At 33.3% G+C, this 17860-nt stretch overlaps 2 protein-coding genes across 6 annotated transcripts; both read left to right on the top strand.

Annotated features, from left to right (window-relative positions):
- Window positions 1-565: 565 nt before the first annotated feature.
- LOC108339714 (uncharacterized) lies at window positions 566-3155 on the top strand. Of its 3 annotated transcripts, none has more exons than XM_052878602.1 (5): window positions 566-812; window positions 973-1164; window positions 1672-1883; window positions 2109-2370; window positions 2691-3155. In XM_052878602.1, exons 2-5 carry the CDS (start codon window positions 1144-1146, stop codon window positions 3024-3026), a joined length of 831 nt encoding a protein of 276 aa, XP_052734562.1. In that variant the 5' UTR covers window positions 566-812; window positions 973-1143; the 3' UTR covers window positions 3027-3155. The 3 variants fall into 3 exon arrangements, with proteins under 3 accessions (XP_052734562.1, XP_017432399.1, XP_017432398.1); XM_017576910.2 differs by having other exon boundaries at window positions 914-1164; XM_017576909.2 differs by having other exon boundaries at window positions 893-1164.
- A 3696-nt stretch (window positions 3156-6851) lies between these two features.
- On the top strand, window positions 6852-17180 carry LOC108340403 (uncharacterized). Of its 3 annotated transcripts, none has more exons than XM_017577763.2 (17): window positions 6852-6928; window positions 7824-8197; window positions 8653-8890; window positions 9358-9635; window positions 10761-10910; window positions 11093-11226; window positions 11308-11851; window positions 11934-12028; window positions 12414-12476; window positions 12571-12659; window positions 12780-12845; window positions 13006-13635; window positions 13734-13808; window positions 13918-13988; window positions 14168-14225; window positions 15584-15848; window positions 16049-17180. In XM_017577763.2, exons 2-17 carry the CDS (start codon window positions 7923-7925, stop codon window positions 16708-16710), a joined length of 3693 nt encoding a protein of 1230 aa, XP_017433252.2. In that variant the 5' UTR covers window positions 6852-6928; window positions 7824-7922; the 3' UTR covers window positions 16711-17180. The 3 variants fall into 3 exon arrangements, with proteins under 3 accessions (XP_017433252.2, XP_017433254.2, XP_052733511.1); XM_017577765.2 differs by lacking the exon at window positions 6852-6928 and adding an exon at window positions 6965-7418; XM_052877551.1 differs by lacking the exons at window positions 6852-6928; window positions 8653-8890 and having other exon boundaries at window positions 8059-8197.
- The last annotated feature ends 680 nt before the right edge of the window (window positions 17181-17860 follow it).

Raw genomic sequence — 17860 nt, 5'->3', positions numbered from 1 at the left:
TTTAAAAAGAAAAGGTAAAAAAAGAGAAAAAAGAATAAAGATAAGTTAACTGCAGGAGGAAAATAACATTGCTGAAAAACCAGACAATGCTGTCAAGGTAAAGTTAATTAGATCAGATCTCTGTGGTCCAGTGTGCAAAATCAACCTGAAATGTTATGGAAAGTGGACTTTAAACTTAATTTAACTCTACAAAATCAATTTGTAAGATGAAATTTGCACACCTATTTATAAACTATGAATCTAATCAACGTGGGACTTCCAACCATCAGCATATTCTTTTAACGCCATATTTGTAATTTATAAACAGAAAATGTTACTCATGTTTTACAAATGAGCTTCATCTGATAATAATCACCATAATGAAAATGAATTTGATTTCTAAAAATAGTTATTAGTATATTTTATACACAATGTAAAATCCTATTAGATTACCAATGCATTGCTAATTAAAATAGCAGAATATGTCGTTTTCAAAGATATATTTTAATGACAGAAAAACAGCAGTATACTTTCTGTTATTTAGTTGAAGATGGAAAGAAAATTAGCTTCTGATTTCAAACTTTTTTATCCCAATTTTGAGTTTCTCTCCACCACATTCAATGCACCAAAAGGAGTTAAAGAAAGTCAAAATGCACAGAATTCCATATTTAGCAGTGAAATTCATTCATCTTCTCCAATGATGCACGAAGGCTACACAAGATCTACAAGTCAAAAGGCAGATGCAACTAACAAAAACACCTATAAATAAAAGCATTGATTGAAAGTTTGAAACCCCTCAATTTGTTACAGAGACCATACGCAGTTTGTGACAGGTAAGCATGTTCTTACTTTTTTACCTTTTTCGTGTTCCAGCACATCTATGTGATCATTGTACTAAACAAATGTGTCCTAGATCTACCCTCTACTCCTTCAGGGATGGTTTCAAGAGGAGCAAAAGTGTTACTCATAGGTCTTCTGGGAATGTTTTGCCAGGGTACTCAACTCCCTCCTCCCAAACCCAATGATTCTGCAGATGGTGTTCATGTTTCACCAAAAGTCAGACTCAGAGATGGAAGGTACCTTGCTTATAGAGAAAAGGGTGTCCCCAAGGACCAAGCAAAACACATCATCATCATTGTACACGGCTTCGGAAGCTCCAAAGATATGAACTTTTTGGCACCCCAAGTATATACGCTAACCTCAATCTCTCTTTACAAAACTTTCTTCTGTTGATTTGAAAATAGTAGACATGTTATGTTGTATGAGTGGATTTAGATCTAATTACCACCCCAGATAAACAACAGTATGTTATTATCAACTAAACAACATGCTTGATTGCAATAAACTGAGGGAAAAAAGTAGAGCAGATTCAAAATGCTGTAACTCTGACTCAAGTGGAAAAACTTATACTTTTCTCATCTAATTTTTTATAAGTATTGATGGAGTATTAGAACAGAAAAATCCATTAGATAATGAATCGACAATTCAAGATAGTCACGACAAACCATTAGACATAGATATGTAGGTGTTCTGGTTTGATACTCGGATACACAGAAGATGTTTTTATTTGAGCCCTTTTCTTTTTTCTTTTTGGTAATTGTAATGAATTCTAATTCTAAGTTTTGAAGCATTAAAGTTGCAGTGTGCCTATTAAATATGAGAACTAAGATAACAGTGGCACTAATTCTACAGGAACTGATAGATGAACTGGGTATATATATTCTGCAATATGACAGAGCAGGGTATGGAGAAAGTGATCCAAACCCCAAACGCTCACTGAAAAGTGAAGCACTTGACATTGAAGAGCTGGCTGATCAGTTACAGATAGGATCAAAATTTTATGTGATTGGAGTCTCTATGGGGTCATATGCTACCTGGAGTTGTTTGAACTACATCCCCAACAGGCAAATTTCAAGCCTCAAAATATAAATTTATGAAACCATGTTTGTTTTCACAAATAATACAAGAAATGACGGATTACATTTCTAAGCACATGGTGTTTGGCTATAGGAAAGAAAAAGTCAATTTTGTTATTATTTGTGAGAAAATGCAAACAAACTGGTCTAAGTTTTCCCTTTTATTGCTTGAAATAGAGTGTTAATTTCATCAAAAGGTAAACATTGGTGCAGGCTAGCAGGTGTAGCTATGATAGCCCCAGTGATAAACTATCAATGGCCTTCGTTTCCTGAGAGTCTGATAAAAAAGGACTATAAGAGGAAACTCATCAAGTGTGCCGTGTTGCTTGCAAAGTATTTTCCAAGACTTTTGCTCTGGTGGGTGACTCACAAGTGGCTCCCTTCAAATTCTGTCATAGAAAAAAACCCAGCTTTTTTCAACAAAAGAGATATAGATATCTTAGAAACTATTCCTGGGTTTCCAATGCTTAGCAAGGCAAGTTACATGTTTCTTTCTCTTGTTCTACTATGTGAATATAGATAGATTCTGGTTGGAGAAGAAGATAAAAGATAAAATAAACTGAAGTTTTCTCATACATTGAAACTAAAACTGGTTTAGCATAAGTTAAGACCAGCTTTTAAAGAAGTTAAATAAGACAACTCCTATAAACTAGTTCATTTAATCAAACTCACCAGAGAAACTGATTTTGTTTTACTTGTTCATCTTCTTCTGAGTGTTTTTTTTTTTTTTTTTATCAAAATAGATCATGGAAGATCCTATTTGAGGTAATTGTATATGTATGTTTCCACTTACAGGAAAAATTAAGGGAACAAGTTGTTTTTGACACTCTGAGGGATGATTGGTTGGTGGCCTTTGGGGAGTGGGAATTTGACCCTTTGAAGCTAAGTAATCCATTTCCTCATAACACAAGTTCAGCTCACATTTGGCAGGGCTATGAAGATAAGGTAGTGCCCTCTCAAATTCAAAGGTTTGTTACAGAGAAGCTGCCTTGGATACAGTATCATGAAGTTCCAGATGGTGGTCATTTGATTGTGCACTATAGTGGGGTATGTGAGGCCATTCTGAAGGCACTTTTACTTGGAGAACAAAATCTTTTATATAGGCCTAGATCAGGAGTATCTGTATCTTGATTTTGCATTAACTCTCTACATTACAAACTTTTCTTTATTCTTTTTCTTCTTTTTTGAACAATGTCAAATATGTAAATCACATTCGTTGATTGACAGGATGAAAAAATGTCATATATGTAGTTTACTTCATTTTTTTTCTATAATTTTTTTATGCTTTTCAAGGTCAGCTTGTTTAGAGCAATCATCATGAAACTTCACTAGTGAACATGAAAGTGAAAGAATCTCTAAATAAACCAGTTGCATCATTCTAAGAGAAAATGTTTGGTGGGTCGTTCATGACAGAATAAATGGGAAGGGAGAAAAAGATAAAAGGGACAAAAGTTGGATGTTCTAAGTACCATCATGTGATAATAGAAGATCTTACTATAACACAAATTATAATGATATAAATCTTACTTTTCAAATCGGTTAAGTAAATATTAAAATCCATTTTCTGATACAATAGTGAATTTTAATATTCTAATATTGTCCATAAACTTCACACAAAATTATTTAAAGGTCTAATTATTTCTTTTAAGAAAATTAAATATTAATCATCAAGTTTTACATTAACTTTTAATCTACTAATTAATAGGTCATCCATGATTTGTAACTAGGGGTACTAATATTTCACTTTTAAGTTAATAATTTATTCAATTTATATGATACAGTTTATTTTACATAAAAAAAAACTATTTTGAAAAATGTTCTTTTACTAATAGCATACTGTTGTATTTATGTTGATAATAATTCTAAGTAGCTTTCTTAATATATTTAAATATTGATATTGGATAGTAAATAGTTATATATAATTTAGATAATCTTCCCATATTAATATTATAAATAGTTACATATATTACTTAGGTTTAGTTATTGTCTTTACTAAAACATTTTATCATGTACTAAATAAATTATTGAAATAAACATACATTAGTTCAACCAATTAAAAAATAATCAACTCTTAGAATAAGTGCATTAAAGAATATATTCATCAATAAATATCTACAATTTTTTTAAAGACTTATGGTAAACATATCTTACCACATACTAACAAACTATTCAAGATCATGATGGATTGTATAATTTAATATTTTCATATAAGAACTAGAAAATAAAATATTAGAGTTGACATGTGTTTTAAAATAATGAGACTAAATATTTTAAAGTTAAAATAATTTAATAAAATAAATATAAAATTTTAAACTCGTCTTATTACTTAAAACATCAACCATCTCTCTACAATTCTTTCTCTTAACTTTCTCTCGCTTCTCTCTAAAGATTCTCACTCCTTGATTATCTGTTTGACGATCAAAAGCTCCTAAGAGATCACGGTGAAGTAATCTCCACATCGATTAGATCAATTTTTAGAATAAAGCAAACAAGTTTCGACTCATTTTTCTCTTTCATTCCTAATTTGAAATTTTGCTAAGCAATTCTTCATCGCATGCAACTTTTTGTTTCTCTTCCTAATTTTTTGGTAATCTAAAGTCCTAAGGACTCATTCAGTTTTCAATTCGGTGTTTCGTAGATGTTTCTAGAAATTTCTTGTGTTTCAAGCAATTGGGGATGTGTTCTTAGATCTTGATAACATTATTTTAAGGTAAAGGGATGCTAGATGTTCAATTTTAAATGATGTTTGTTATTTAATTTTAATACTTGCATATATGTCAAAATGGTTGAATTATGTGTTCAAATGCTTATGCGATGTTAGTGTATTTAAGTAGAAATTTTGATTGTTTGATGGTTGAATTCTGATATGATACAATTGGGATGTCTTTATTTATATGAATTGTGTGTTTTAAAGGTATCGTGATGTTTATTACTGGCTAAAATGTGTTTGGAATAATGAGTGACCAAATCTTGATTTTTAATGCTAAAAAAAGAGGGGTTTTATTAAGTGAGTTTGTGAAATGGCTATTGGTGTAAAAAAACTGCTAATCTAGGTCTCTTATGGGGTCAATTGAAACCTGTTAGAAGTAGGAATTAGATGAAAACTGATCTAGAACCAAAAAGGGTGGTCCATGGTTAGTGTTTGAGTGATTTTTAATGCAAATTGGAGGTTTGGAGTAGTGAGATTGTGAATTAGAGGGTTTGGGCTAAAGTGCAGAGTTTGAGGTCTGTAATTGAGTCATTTAAGACTTGTCTAAGCCTATAGTTTGTTGAAGTTGGTGTAGAAAGTGGTAGAAGTGAGTTTAGGTAGTCTAGAATTGCTAATTGGGGTTTGGAGTGGTCAATTTGAGTTAGAGGTTTGTTTTTAGATGTTTCTCAATGCCTAAGAGGTTGTAAGAACCATTTAAACTTGTGTAGAGGGTCACCAAAGTCAAAATAGGAGTGTTTTAAAACCTGGTGCAGTGTTGGGCGCCTCCTAAGTGCCTCATGAGCACCATTTTATCAAGGAGAATGACGATGCGTGCTCCTTGGGCACTAGTTTTGTGCAAGGTTTGCTGCTGAGCACCCCTGAGCGCCTCCAGGCACCCCATTCCAGTGAGTTTGGTGCTTGGGCGTCCCCTTTTGGGGGCTAAGCACCCCTTAACCAGTTTTTGAGTTTTCCATTTTTTGGGTTATTCTGTGTTTTATGATGGATGTGTGATAGTTTATTATGAGTGTTATGGTGATATATGAAGTGATATGTTTACTTGCTTATTGAATGGAAAAGTCATGGAGATGGTTCCAAGGAGGAACCTATTATTGGATGATTTCAAATATTGTTGGTATGAATGCAGGTAACTCAATTTTAGGATTATCCTGACACTCCAATAGTAATTCATTCTCAAGTAAAGAAGATTGATACATGTGGTGAGAATAACACAAAGTCTTAGTCTATGTGCTTTCAGTTTTTCTTAAAAATATTCTTTTTAACTATTAAAACGTTCTTCTAAAAATACATGGATATTCGTGTTTAATTTGATTTATTTATAAAAATTAATATCATTTATTTTTATTTTGAAGTTTTTAAAGGACTCTTACAAAATATACATTTTCGTATACTATTTCTTTTGTTTAGTTTTAAATTTAATTAATAATTTGATTTTTATATTTAGATTTTTATTTATTTTATTACTATATTTTTTTTAGTTTATTTTAAAAGATTTAATATAACTTCTTCCGTTAAATTCACTCTTTAAAAATTATTATGTGTCAAAATTAGAGAAATGGATGAAGATACTGAGAAGTGAAAGAAAATGACAAAAAGGCGTAAGAAAAATGAAAAATAGAAAGGTTTTTGAAAAAAATATAATATTAAGTCAATTTAATATTGAGTCTTTAAAAAAGTAAAGATTCAATTAAATCAAATGAGTAGAAAACTTAAATATAAGATCTTAATTATTTTTATTAAAATTGATAGATAAACTTTTATTGTTATAAGAAAACTATGTTAACTTTTTATTTTTGTTTGTGAACTTAAATAAAGTGAAATTTAATTTTCAGACATTATTGATATAAAACTTTTGTACTAATGTCAAGTAATTCAAATTATGACGATATTAATAATCTCATGTATTTATTAAACTTAGTGTAGTAGAATTCATAAAGATACACACAACCACAAACATACGAATGGTGAAGGTAGAAGCGGCGTAGAATGTACCCTCCCGCGTTATTTTGGTTCATAGTAGTATTTTTATTTTCCTAAAAATAGTTTTATTATCTTTTGGGTCTTATTTTGGTACTTAATCACTATACAACTGTTTTTTTATGCCTATATAATATATAATAATATAACACTGTGTATTTTAATCACTATATAATAATTATTATATGACATAATATATAGTATAATTCATAATTACATAATAATATATAATATAATACATAATTACATAATATAATACATATGAATATATATGAATATATCTTTACCTTTTTGGGACTCAACTCTGCGACTTTGATCTGCGCTTGACTTTGTTCAATTCCGATTGAAGGTATTATTTTTTCCGATCTTCGATTTTCCGTTGCTTCAATTCTCTCTTTTAATTCGTCTCCAACCCTCTTTTCCCCAATTTCTCCAATTCAACCTAGGTTTTTTTTTTCCAACGAATTGATTCTCCCTCGTATCCCCAATTCCGATCTTTCGTGAATTTTCCTACACCCTTGCCTGTATGATGGTTGCCACTATCTAGTTCGTTTCTTTGTTTGTTGCCGTTTCGGTTTTACTGCAGAATTTCGGTCCAATTTTGTTTCTTTTTTTCTTTTTAACTGTTAGAGAGGGGAAATTCCTTTTCGGTTTTAGTAGTATTTTCTGAACTATGCGATGTTTGGCATTTAGTTTTATTCGTTGCGGGGGAATTTGATGTTGTGATTTCGTGAAATTGGCAATGTACGTTAGGGAGTGTCAACCTTCATTGAAATGGGATGGGATGGCTTCATTGATGTTAGTGGGAGCTTGCTCATTTTTCTATTGAGCGTCATGCAGTAAGGAGTTTTCATAAGTAGTTTGTTTCAGCTTTCCTTTTGTCTTGCTCGATCTCGTGCTATAAATCTATTTGGAGCTGTAAATGGATTCGTTATTAATTTGTTTATAGTATAATAATGTATTTTAGCATTGTTTGGATAAGCTTCTTCGTAAACACTTAAGGAGAAGAACATAAGGAAGTAAAATGAATTGGGTTTTTCTGATAAATTAAAACTAACCATCTTCAGCCCTTCGACAAGTTTAATGAGAAACTTATATTGAAGTTTAGTGCTAAAGTTGATTTTAACTTATGAGAGAAATTCAATTCATTTTATCTTATTTTCTTCTCTTACAATGTTTGTGGAAAAGTTTATCTAAATGTTTTCTAGCGGGTAATAATCAATATTTCTGTTCTGCATTAATAGGTTTCAGGCAGGAATTGGGAGACTCAGTTTGATCTTGCAGTGCAAAAGAAAGTATTTCTTTTGACCTGCCTTCTAAGCTTTAGTGAGGTTGATAGCTTAATGTTGAGTTCTGAAAATAACTTGAACAGTAGCAGCAGCAGCGGGATAACTTCTTCGGATATGCCACCCTTGCCACAGTGTTTGCCACTAGATTCAATTACCGTAGGCAATAGAAAATATACTGGAGAGCTAAGAAGGGTTCTTGGTGTCTCTGCTGGAAACACGTCTGAAGACCAATCTTTTGGAGGTCCACATCCTAAACCCATGGCTCCTGGAGCTTCAGGAGAACTAAAGCACTTCAAAGAAAGTGTACAGGATGCCTCCAGAAAGGCAAGGTATATGATTGTTTTCTACCCAATTTCCTCCAACATATTTTTTACAGCCGAAAAGTTCTATTTGAATGGCTTAGTGAAAAACAGAATTTAGTATGGCTTAGTCAACTGTGAAATGAATGGTCTCATTACCTTACAGTTGGTGTAATGGGTGTAATTGTTGAGAATGGTAGGAATTGAGTACAAGAGGAAAGTTGAACCCAAAATATTAGTCCATTAGTGCGGTGGGAGAAAGTACTAGGTAAAGTAGTTTATTCTATTAAATGTGAGGCTTTTACCATAATATCAGTGTGCTTGGCCTTTTTCTTAATTCTATATGACCTTAAGATTTCTAAAATATTTGTGATTATGCTTTATCTAATGTAGAAGTTAGTTTCAAATGTAGATTGTTTACCTATCATGTTATGACACAGTGTGTTCAAGTTGATGTCCTAATGCAACTGTATAATGTTCATCAGGGATAGATCAAAAATGCTTGGGGAATCTTTATCTAAATTGGAAAAGTACGAGGCATTAAACATAAAGAAGCGACAAAGAACTGATTTATCTAGTGATAGGGGAAGTGGAATAAACTTGACAAAGATGGGTAACCAGATTCACAAAATCCCTAATGATAATCTAACCCAGAGATCAGAAGCAAGGACCTCAAATTCAATGCTGAACAAGCGAATTCGTACATCAGTGGCAGATGTGCGGGTGCGTAAATGTTGTACTATTGTTGCTTCCATGTTTTCATTCTTTATCTGTATAGTGAAAGATGCTATTATTATTATTATTCTAAAATACTATATTGCTGACCTGTCATGTATATTGTTACATAATTTTTAACAATATGGACTTTAATTTTTACGTGGGCCAAACAGGAATGCATATACAGATCAGTTTACTCATTTAAATTTTCAAGCTCCTTTTTAATCGCAAAAGAAAATATTCAAGATGCTTCTAGCCTAGTTTAAACATTTTAGAATGGAATAATTGAGTAATCTGTCATCTAAATCTCCAAGTAAAGCATTGATAAATGATAATACTAATGTCATTTTAAAAATGGACAACGTTTTGCTCTGTTTTCTTCTTGGTTTTGATTTATTAATTTATGTTAATAATCTGCTTGTGTTTACTTTCACTCTTTCTTCATGACTTTGCACACTCTGTAATGCTCTCAGGAGGAAAGTAGGTCTGCTGCTATCGGAAGGTCACGGATGGTCACAGAGAAGGATGCAAATCTGGTTCAAACACTTGGAGGAAGTTCTGTTCGAAACGAAGAGAAAACTCGCAGATTACTTGCTGGAGGTGAAGGGTTGGATCAGAAAATAAAGAAAAAGAGGTCTGTTGGAACTGTGGGAAACAGAATTACAACTACTGAAAGGGATGTAAAAATAACTGCACTTCCAAAGGCAAATGCTGATTTGAAGATGCGACTTTATGATGCTCAGGGTTTCAGGTAGTTATTTAGTTTTATTTTTTCTTTCTTCTCAATTGCAATATATATTTTTCAAATGTAAATTGTAGATGGAGAGTGTCTTGGACGCCTTATCACATATGAAGACTATTTCACTATGCTAAGTGTGAAATAAAGCATTCCAAATGAATCCATTTAGTGTGTCGCAGTATTGATACTTGTACTTATCTGGTTTATTCAGTAATTGGTTGCTATTTGTTCCGTTTTTAAAGCATTCCTGCTGTTTACTTGTTTAGGAGGGGAAAAAAACTTTCTTACTTCCATTCTCTTCATTGGCTATTAAACAGAAGCGGAGCCTGGGCCCCTGGGCATTTTTGTTTTTGTTTGGTAAAATTACAGCTTTCAGTTTGGGGATTTTGATGATAATTCTCTCACCTTTCTTTCTGTACACTTTTTTTTCCTGTTTGGTGATTATTCAGAGAATATATTGGATGATCCCTTGGACATGCAGTTTTTTCCATGGTGTAAGTTTTTGTAGTTGAGAAAGGGATTGATATTTAATTCAGACACTTCTGATAATCCACATTTTTCTATGAAAAAAAAAATTGGTTAGAGAAGTATTTATACTGAAGTAGTGCTCTGAATAATTACTTGTTTAAAGGTCTTTTTTATTCCTTACTTGGAAAGTTACATGCTTTGCTTTCTATGTCTGGTAGTGAAATAATTTATGAATAAATAACAGGAATATATCCAAAATGGAGCTTGTTAGACTTAGATAGATGATTCGTAGACCTTTCTGTATATTACATTCACAATTGATGAATGTATTTAGGTTAATTATGTTGATTAGCTTCACTGCTAGAGGATAGACTCAGGAATGCTTTTAAGTTTGAATTACATGTTTATTGTTTATTTATATTCTTCATTTGACTAACTTATCACAATTAGCACTAGATAGAAGTTCATCTACATTATATTGCATGGTCTTTTTCTCCCACCAACATTTTTGTCCAGTAATTTTCCACTTTGGAATATTGTTTATTTGTTTGATTCTACAAATATTAGGTTGTCATATCATTGGCAAATGGTTTGTTGCAACTTTTGTTATTGGGGAACAGAAAAGTAAAAGTAGTTCTCTTGTGTATTAATACCGTTTTTTGGGTGAAGATTGAAGTCTGGATCTGCTGGAATCAAGTCTGAGGGCTCTTCAGAGCTTACTAATACAAGTGTGCGCATGATGCTTACAAGTGAGCAAGGTGTTTCTGTTCACAGGGAGCACATAGCTGAGCAGAGAGTTGTTGCTAAAGGAAACACCAGGTTTGAACATATTGTGACATGGTCTTTATTTCTACTTCTACATCCTAGTTGTTTTATCTGTCAACTTTGTTTGATTCTAGACTTAGATTTATCACAATAATGTTTACACAGGTTGTTATTTACATTTATGTGTTTTGATTTCTATTTACAAATTTATTAAATTTTTATGTTTCTATAAATAGGGCCAGCACTCAGGAAGACCCGGCGAGCAGCCCTAACACGATAATTAAAAACAAGGTATCTCGAGCACCAAGGACAGGTTCAGTTAGTGCACTTGAATCATCAAACACTCAACCTTCATCTACAGCTTTTCCTGGTTGGTAACTGCCTACAAATTCTAATATGAAGTCTTAGTGATTGGTATAACAAATAATTAAAAGCCTTTTCACATCCATAGGTTCTTCTATACATCCAATGACCCAGTGGGTTGGTCAGAGACCACCTAAAAATTCACGCTCACGAAGAGTTAAAGTAGTTTCTCCTGCCTCACGGAATCTTGAAGTTCAGGTCCCATCCGAAGGCTGTCTGACTTCCGATTTCAGTGTTAAAGCTTCTTCTGCTGGCAACAATGGATTTCCATTGGCAAGCAGTGTAGACCATAGTAATCCAAAATATAAAAGACCGCCTGATGATATTTCATCTCCATTTGGATTATCTGAAAGTGAGGAATCTGGAGCTGGGGAAAACAAAATAAAGGAGAAAGGAGGAGTGAATGGCAGTGACTTTGCTATGGCACCAGATAAGGCTGGGGCTTCAATGTTTCAAATGAGGAAGAACAAGATATCAACGGATCAATCTGGAGATAGTGTGCAGAGACATGGAAGAAATGGAAGAAATTTATCATTAGTTAGGTCAGGCCTCCCTTCTGGAAGGGAGAAGGCAGAAAATGGACCAATAATGAAGCCAGTACAGGACATGAAGCCTAATGATAAGAGTAAAATGTGAGTTTACTTTAATTTTAGATCTAGTTCATCCTTTCTCCTTCCATTTCTAAAACTGTCTTTATCTTTTTGATAAATGCAGCAAATATGGTCGCCCTCCTTCAAAAAAACAGAAAGAGCGCAAAGTTGTGGCTCGTGTAGGGAAGCAACTGAACATTGGTTCTGCTGATTTTGGAGGTACTGTTGATATTTAGAAGCTTATTTATTTGGGAATTTTTGTTCTATGATAGGGATGGCTAAATTCCTTCACTCTGCTTATGTGTGGTAGTGATATTAGTGTGTAGGTTTTACCACACTGAAATATTTTAACAAATGTCATATCACACTGAACTTTTCAGGCATGTAGAGGCTATAATAACATAGTTTTCTGTAGTTATACATATATTATTTTACATATAACTTATTCTATCATTAAATTATTTTTCTGTATTCAATAAAAGGTTTAATTTCATTTTCAGGTTAATATGTAGCCAGTTAAATATTTATATATATATATATATTTATATATATATATATATTTTCTTTTCATTATGTTTTCACACAGTGTACTGTGATTTTCCAGGTGAATCTGATGATGATCGTGAAGAGTTATGTAAAGCTGCAAATGCAGCTCGTAATGCTAGCGGTATGCTTCTTTAACCATTCTACCTTCTTCTAAATGTTTTTCTTTTTGGTTTGTAATTTTATATTTCACAACTTTGGTGGCTTATTTTCTGTAGACCTTGCTTGCTCGGGTCCTTTCTGGAATAAAATGGAGTCTATTTTTGCTTCTATCAGCTTGGATGATGCATCTTACTTGAAGCAACAGGTAGCAACTGGGTCTTAAGCATGTTGTGTTTTTCCTTGAAATGTGAAGTTACCATCTGACTCCCAATTGGTGAATAGATTCCCGACTTACTGATTTATTGCTTTCTGGTTGTTTAATCAGCTCAATATTACCGTGGAATTTGATAAAAGTTTATCACATATGTTTGGCATTGATCAAGATCTGTTGGTAAGTGTTTGGCATTATAAAAAACTTGCCTATATCTTTCATTATGTCAATATTGAAGGACTTCTGTCTTGATCTTCTTCTGTAAATTTAAGGTTTTTACTATTAAACCACAATTTTCATCTGGAGGAATGTGATTACTAGTAAGTTTGTATTTCCTCAGGGTGTTGTTATAAATAACAAGACCACTCAAGATTCAGAAGAAAGAAAGAGAAGTCAATGTGACGAGGATTTAACTAAGTTTGATGCATTGGCTGGAAAGAAGGACATGGAAAGACCGGACAAGGTTACCCCACTATTTCAAAGACTTCTTTGTGCTTTAATTGAAGAAGAGGAATGTGAAGAATCATATCACCAAATTGATGCAAAGAATATATCTCGACAATGTGCCAGTGATGACTCTCACTGTGGTTCTTGTAATCAAATTGATTTTGAACCCAAAGATCGGGATAGAATGGATTCTGAAGTTGAATCAGAGGTGGATCTTCAAATTCAGAAGAACTGCGTGTTGGATAGACTATCCTGTGATAAGAGCACCACATCCAACACATTTAGATACCCAAACACATCCAGTTCTTTACAAAGCACTGGAGTTTGGCAGGGTGATGAAGAATTTTCCCTCTCAGATATCACACACACTAGTGAAATATGTTCAAATGATCTTGATCAACTACAGCATGCTGAGTTAAGTGTTCCTAGCTTTCCTTCTCCTGATGGCCAGTATCACCTGATGTCTCTGGATGACAAACTGCTGCTTGAGTTGCAGAGCATTGGCTTATATCCTGAAATATTGGTAGGCTTTTTTTCATATATGTAATTACAGTTATCATAGTTATTTGAAGCTTACTAGATTTATGTCTATAATCCTTAATCTTACTTTGCTTTGAACAGCCTGATTTAGCTGAGGAAGATGAAGCCATTATTAATCAAGACATTGTGAAACTTGAGAAAGCACTATACGAACAGGTGTACATTGAAATAATTTTTCACGTTAATTATTTTATCAAATCTATCTCATTGACCTTAAATTTGGTCGATTCTTATATCTGTATCCCTTATTTTGATTTATTAATAGAATCAAAGGAAGAAGAGTACTTTGGACAAAATTGATAGAGCAATTCAAGAAGAGAGGGATGTGGAAAGGCGGTAAGTGCTAAATATGTTTTTCCTCTGATCCCTCTTTGTATCTTTAATTTTATTATCTCTATAGCTTTTGTCCTAATTTCCTTATGTTTTCCTGTATTCATGAGTAACGACTTTCCATTTCTTGAATTTGTGCTTAAGATGTAATTGATTTTTATTATGATTTTGTGCTTAATGTGCAGGAAGATTGAACAATCTGCATTTGACCATCTTACTGAAACGGCTTACAGAAAGAGATTGGTACAAAATATTCCTCTATTAACCTTTTATTGTATTTTATTAAGATATGATTTACAAATCTCCTTAACCATTTTTATACTTGATTTTATTTAAGATTTACAAGATTTGTAATAAATATCCCACTAGTCATAAAATCTTGTACTTTATAATATAATAAACAATTACACTAGTTCGGACCAATTTATCAGAACTAGGCATTGGGTACCGGTTGAACCATAGTTACTAATTGAACTATTTGAATCAGTGGAAGTAAAATAAAGTTTTAAATATGTCTGAATATGTTTTTTTTTTTGCATATACTTGTTAAAAGAAAACTTGGTGATCTGGTGATACCGCACATGAGCCTTCCGAGTCAATGGGTTCAATTCTTGTTACTGCATTTTTTACATTTTGCTTAAACACCTTGTGTGATACCTCAAAAGCTAGAGTGAGCAAGTGTCTTAGCCTTCATGCTAAATCAAACAAAAACTTTCGGTCACACACACAGTGCACAACTTTCCTCCACCTTGGGTCCCTCTTGCAATTTGGTACAACAGTTTTTCTTCACCTTCGATTGCATGAATAACATCAGTCCCCAACTAAAAAAGTGGTTTTCCAGGACCAACTTTAGATAGTTTAATCTGCTTGGGGTCGTTGCTGGTATCATAATTAGATACATTTATGAATCAGTAAGCAATTCAACCCAGTTATGTGCTCCGGCTCTGATAACCAGGCAGAGCATAACAGTGATTTGGCCTTGTACCTGCCATACAGTCATGCAGAGCAACATATATGGTTGCTTTGCAGATATTGTTGGCTTCTATATTCTAACTGTAGGAAGCTCAGGCTGGCTTTGTAAAACCTACATGCTGAAACACCAAATCGGTCCTTGTTAGATTTGGTTTCAGTGTAGAGAGTGGATTCCTACTGATTCAGACAAGTTCTTTTCTTTTTTTGCTCGGGGTTTAGAATTTGCGAGACATGCTGTGTTGTTTGCTGCTGTGTTGGGAACTTGGATTTCTACTTCTTTAGATAGCTGTCTTTTAATTTGTGTTGTTGGTTATCTTTTTGAGTCATACATGGGAGTGATTCATAGTTTCTCCCTCCCCCATTCCATTTCTGCATTGTTTCCACGCAAAGTTCTTTCTAGTTTCTATGATAATGGTGATGATCTTCTGCGTGAAAATTTACGAGTGTCACCAGTAGACAATTTCTCCATATATATATTGTAGTCTTTTCTAGACAATCAATTTATTGAATTGTGGGTAATGTAGGTTAGAATTCAAAGGTCATTGGTAATTGGGAATATTTTGTTAATGAATGAGTGGAGTCCTTTAATTAGCTGTAATAATTAGTTCATCACTTTAAAATGTTTGCAGGCAAGCCGTGGAAGCAAAAATTCAAAAGGTGCAGTTCACAAGGTGTCTAAGCAAGTTGCTTTGGGTTTTATTAAGCGTACTCTTGGAAGATGTAAAAGATACGAAGAGTCTGGGATTAACTGCTTTAGTGAACCTACCCTACAAAATATAATGTTTGCCCCACCTTCACGTGAGAATGATACTCAACCTGCAGATTGTATGGTCTCTGGCACAGCCAGTAATACATGTAATAAAATTTCCCATCAAATTGAAGCTAGAAAATCAGGTATTCCAAAATTATGCCTTTGTATTTGAATGGGATTTGTTGTTACTCTTTTTAGTATATAGCCTTAAAAAACATTGATAAGCAATCACCCTGTTTCTTCCTTTGTGCAAGTACTGTTTCATTGACTGTTAGAGATTTGTCTGTGTTGACTAGTTGACTTGATTTTTTCCTCTTAATTTTTGTTGTGTCTATTGCTACAGGTGCAATTTCTAGTGCTTCCGAGAAATATGATTGCAATAGAGATTATGCAGACAGGGGATTGGTTGATTCTTTTCAAGGTTCAATTCAGTCATCTGAACAAGCATCATCCAAGAATGGGTCCGTGTTTATCAAAGAAAAGAAGAGGGAAATGCTGGTCAATGGTGGTGTCAGTGGTTCTTCCTCAAGAGCATCAAATCTTGACGGTGCAGTTCATGGTGGAGTCAAGGGAAAGAGAAGTGAGAGAGACAGGAATCAAAGCCGGGACCAGAGCAGGCAAAACCCTATTGGTAGAGCTGGACGGATGTCACTGGACAGTAGTCAAAATGAGAACAAACCGAAAGCTAAGAAGCAAAAGATTAGTGCTAGTGGACATGATAGGTTTATGGAAGCAAAGGATTCTGTTCGTTTACCAGCTAATGATACAATAAAAAATGGTAGCAAAGATGGGACTACATTATCTGCTGTGGACACTTCTCAAATAAAGGAATCCAATGAATTTGGGAATTTACCACTACCTGATTTAAGTTCAATAGAAGAATTTGGTGGCGCACACGATCTTAGTTCTTGGTTGAACTTTGACGAAGATGGCTTGCAAGACCATGATTCTATTGGCCTTGAAATTCCAATGGACGACCTATCAGACTTAAATATGCTAATGTGAAGGAATATAGCTTACACTCTACCCGTTACACGTATTATGTCTGAAGGAGAGTTTGTATGTATTCACTGAAACCTTGTCGGCATCAAGATCCTGATGGTGCTTGAGTTTCTCTGGTGATTGGGATTACGAATTTTGACACATTTTTAGAGTAAACGGGAGACGTGAAGAAACTTGCTATTGTAATTCCATATTTTTTCTGAAAGTTGTATAGAGGAAGCTTCAAACATGGATTTCATGAAATTGCGTTTTTAGATCACTTCTCTCATGAATCTAACTAGTTTTTCTGGGTTTCTAGTCATTGTCTCAGAAATTGCTATCCATATAGAAGATTAATTTATAGCGCTTTGCCATTCACTTCAGCTGTGACTTCAGAAATAGGGTTTTCATTTCTCAAGCTGTGAGCTTCGGCTAAGTTACAGAGTATAATGTATTTTGACCTTGTAGAACGTGACTAGCACATTATTGATTGATTTCTCCTGAATAATGGAGAATGATATTTTAATATAGGTTTTCTGGGATTTAACATATAAATTAGTTCCATCTTCAGCTACCTAATATCAGTCTCCTTATTTTCTGCTGCTTTTCTCTCAATTAACATTCATCATTCAATCATGTAAGCTTTCTTTTACTCTTTCAATTATGAAGCAAACAATTATGCTTGAGATTCATTTTCAACTGGCCATTGACTATTTGTTTCAATCTGATGCTTCATTTACGATATAATAATAATAATAAAACGAGATCAATCAAGAAATTATTTCATATTTATAATAATAAACTCTAGAAAACTTCTCATGACAAAATGCCACAATACTAGGCCAATTCTGACTTCTTAGCTAAGGATTGACTGCACCATTTATAATTATATGATTCACTGTTAGTTTATTTATTTCTTGCACCTTTCACAGCAAGAAGAATCAGATAACCTGGTAACATAAAGTGTGGTGATTTTAGAACTTACAATAAATCTTGCATTTTATATTGAACCATTTTCCTTCATTTCAATACTTTAATGCAGGTCCCCACTTTCAATCTGATACACTATAAGAAAAGACAAAAGAAACATTACTTTGCTATAAATGATAAAATGGTACCTAATCTAAAGAGACGTATGCATTAATTAAACTACGAACAAAAAATAAAGTTGTCC

Source organism: Vigna angularis, chromosome 5, assembly GCF_016808095.1.
Source record: "Vigna angularis cultivar LongXiaoDou No.4 chromosome 5, ASM1680809v1, whole genome shotgun sequence".
NCBI classification, from domain to species: Eukaryota; Viridiplantae; Streptophyta; class Magnoliopsida; order Fabales; family Fabaceae; genus Vigna; species Vigna angularis.
The sequence above is the reverse complement of the archived record's forward strand: the minus strand, read 5'-3'. Positions and strand labels throughout refer to the sequence as shown.

Coding starts and splice junctions, on each gene's coding strand:
- LOC108340403 (XM_017577763.2), top strand. CDS start 7,923: ATGTTGAGTTCTGAAAATAACTTGAACAGTAGCAGCAGCAGCGGGATA. Junction 9,636..10,760: donor TATGATGCTCAGGGTTTCAG/GTAGTTATTTAG, acceptor TTTTGGGTGAAG/ATTGAAGTCTGGATCTGCTG. Junction 11,852..11,933: donor CCTAATGATAAGAGTAAAAT/GTGAGTTTACTT, acceptor TGATAAATGCAG/CAAATATGGTCGCCCTCCTT.
- LOC108339714 (XM_017576910.2), top strand. CDS start 916: ATGGTTTCAAGAGGAGCAAAAGTGTTACTCATAGGTCTTCTGGGAATG. Junction 1,165..1,671: donor TGAACTTTTTGGCACCCCAA/GTATATACGCTA, acceptor CTAATTCTACAG/GAACTGATAGATGAACTGGG. Junction 2,371..2,690: donor GGTTTCCAATGCTTAGCAAG/GCAAGTTACATG, acceptor TTCCACTTACAG/GAAAAATTAAGGGAACAAGT.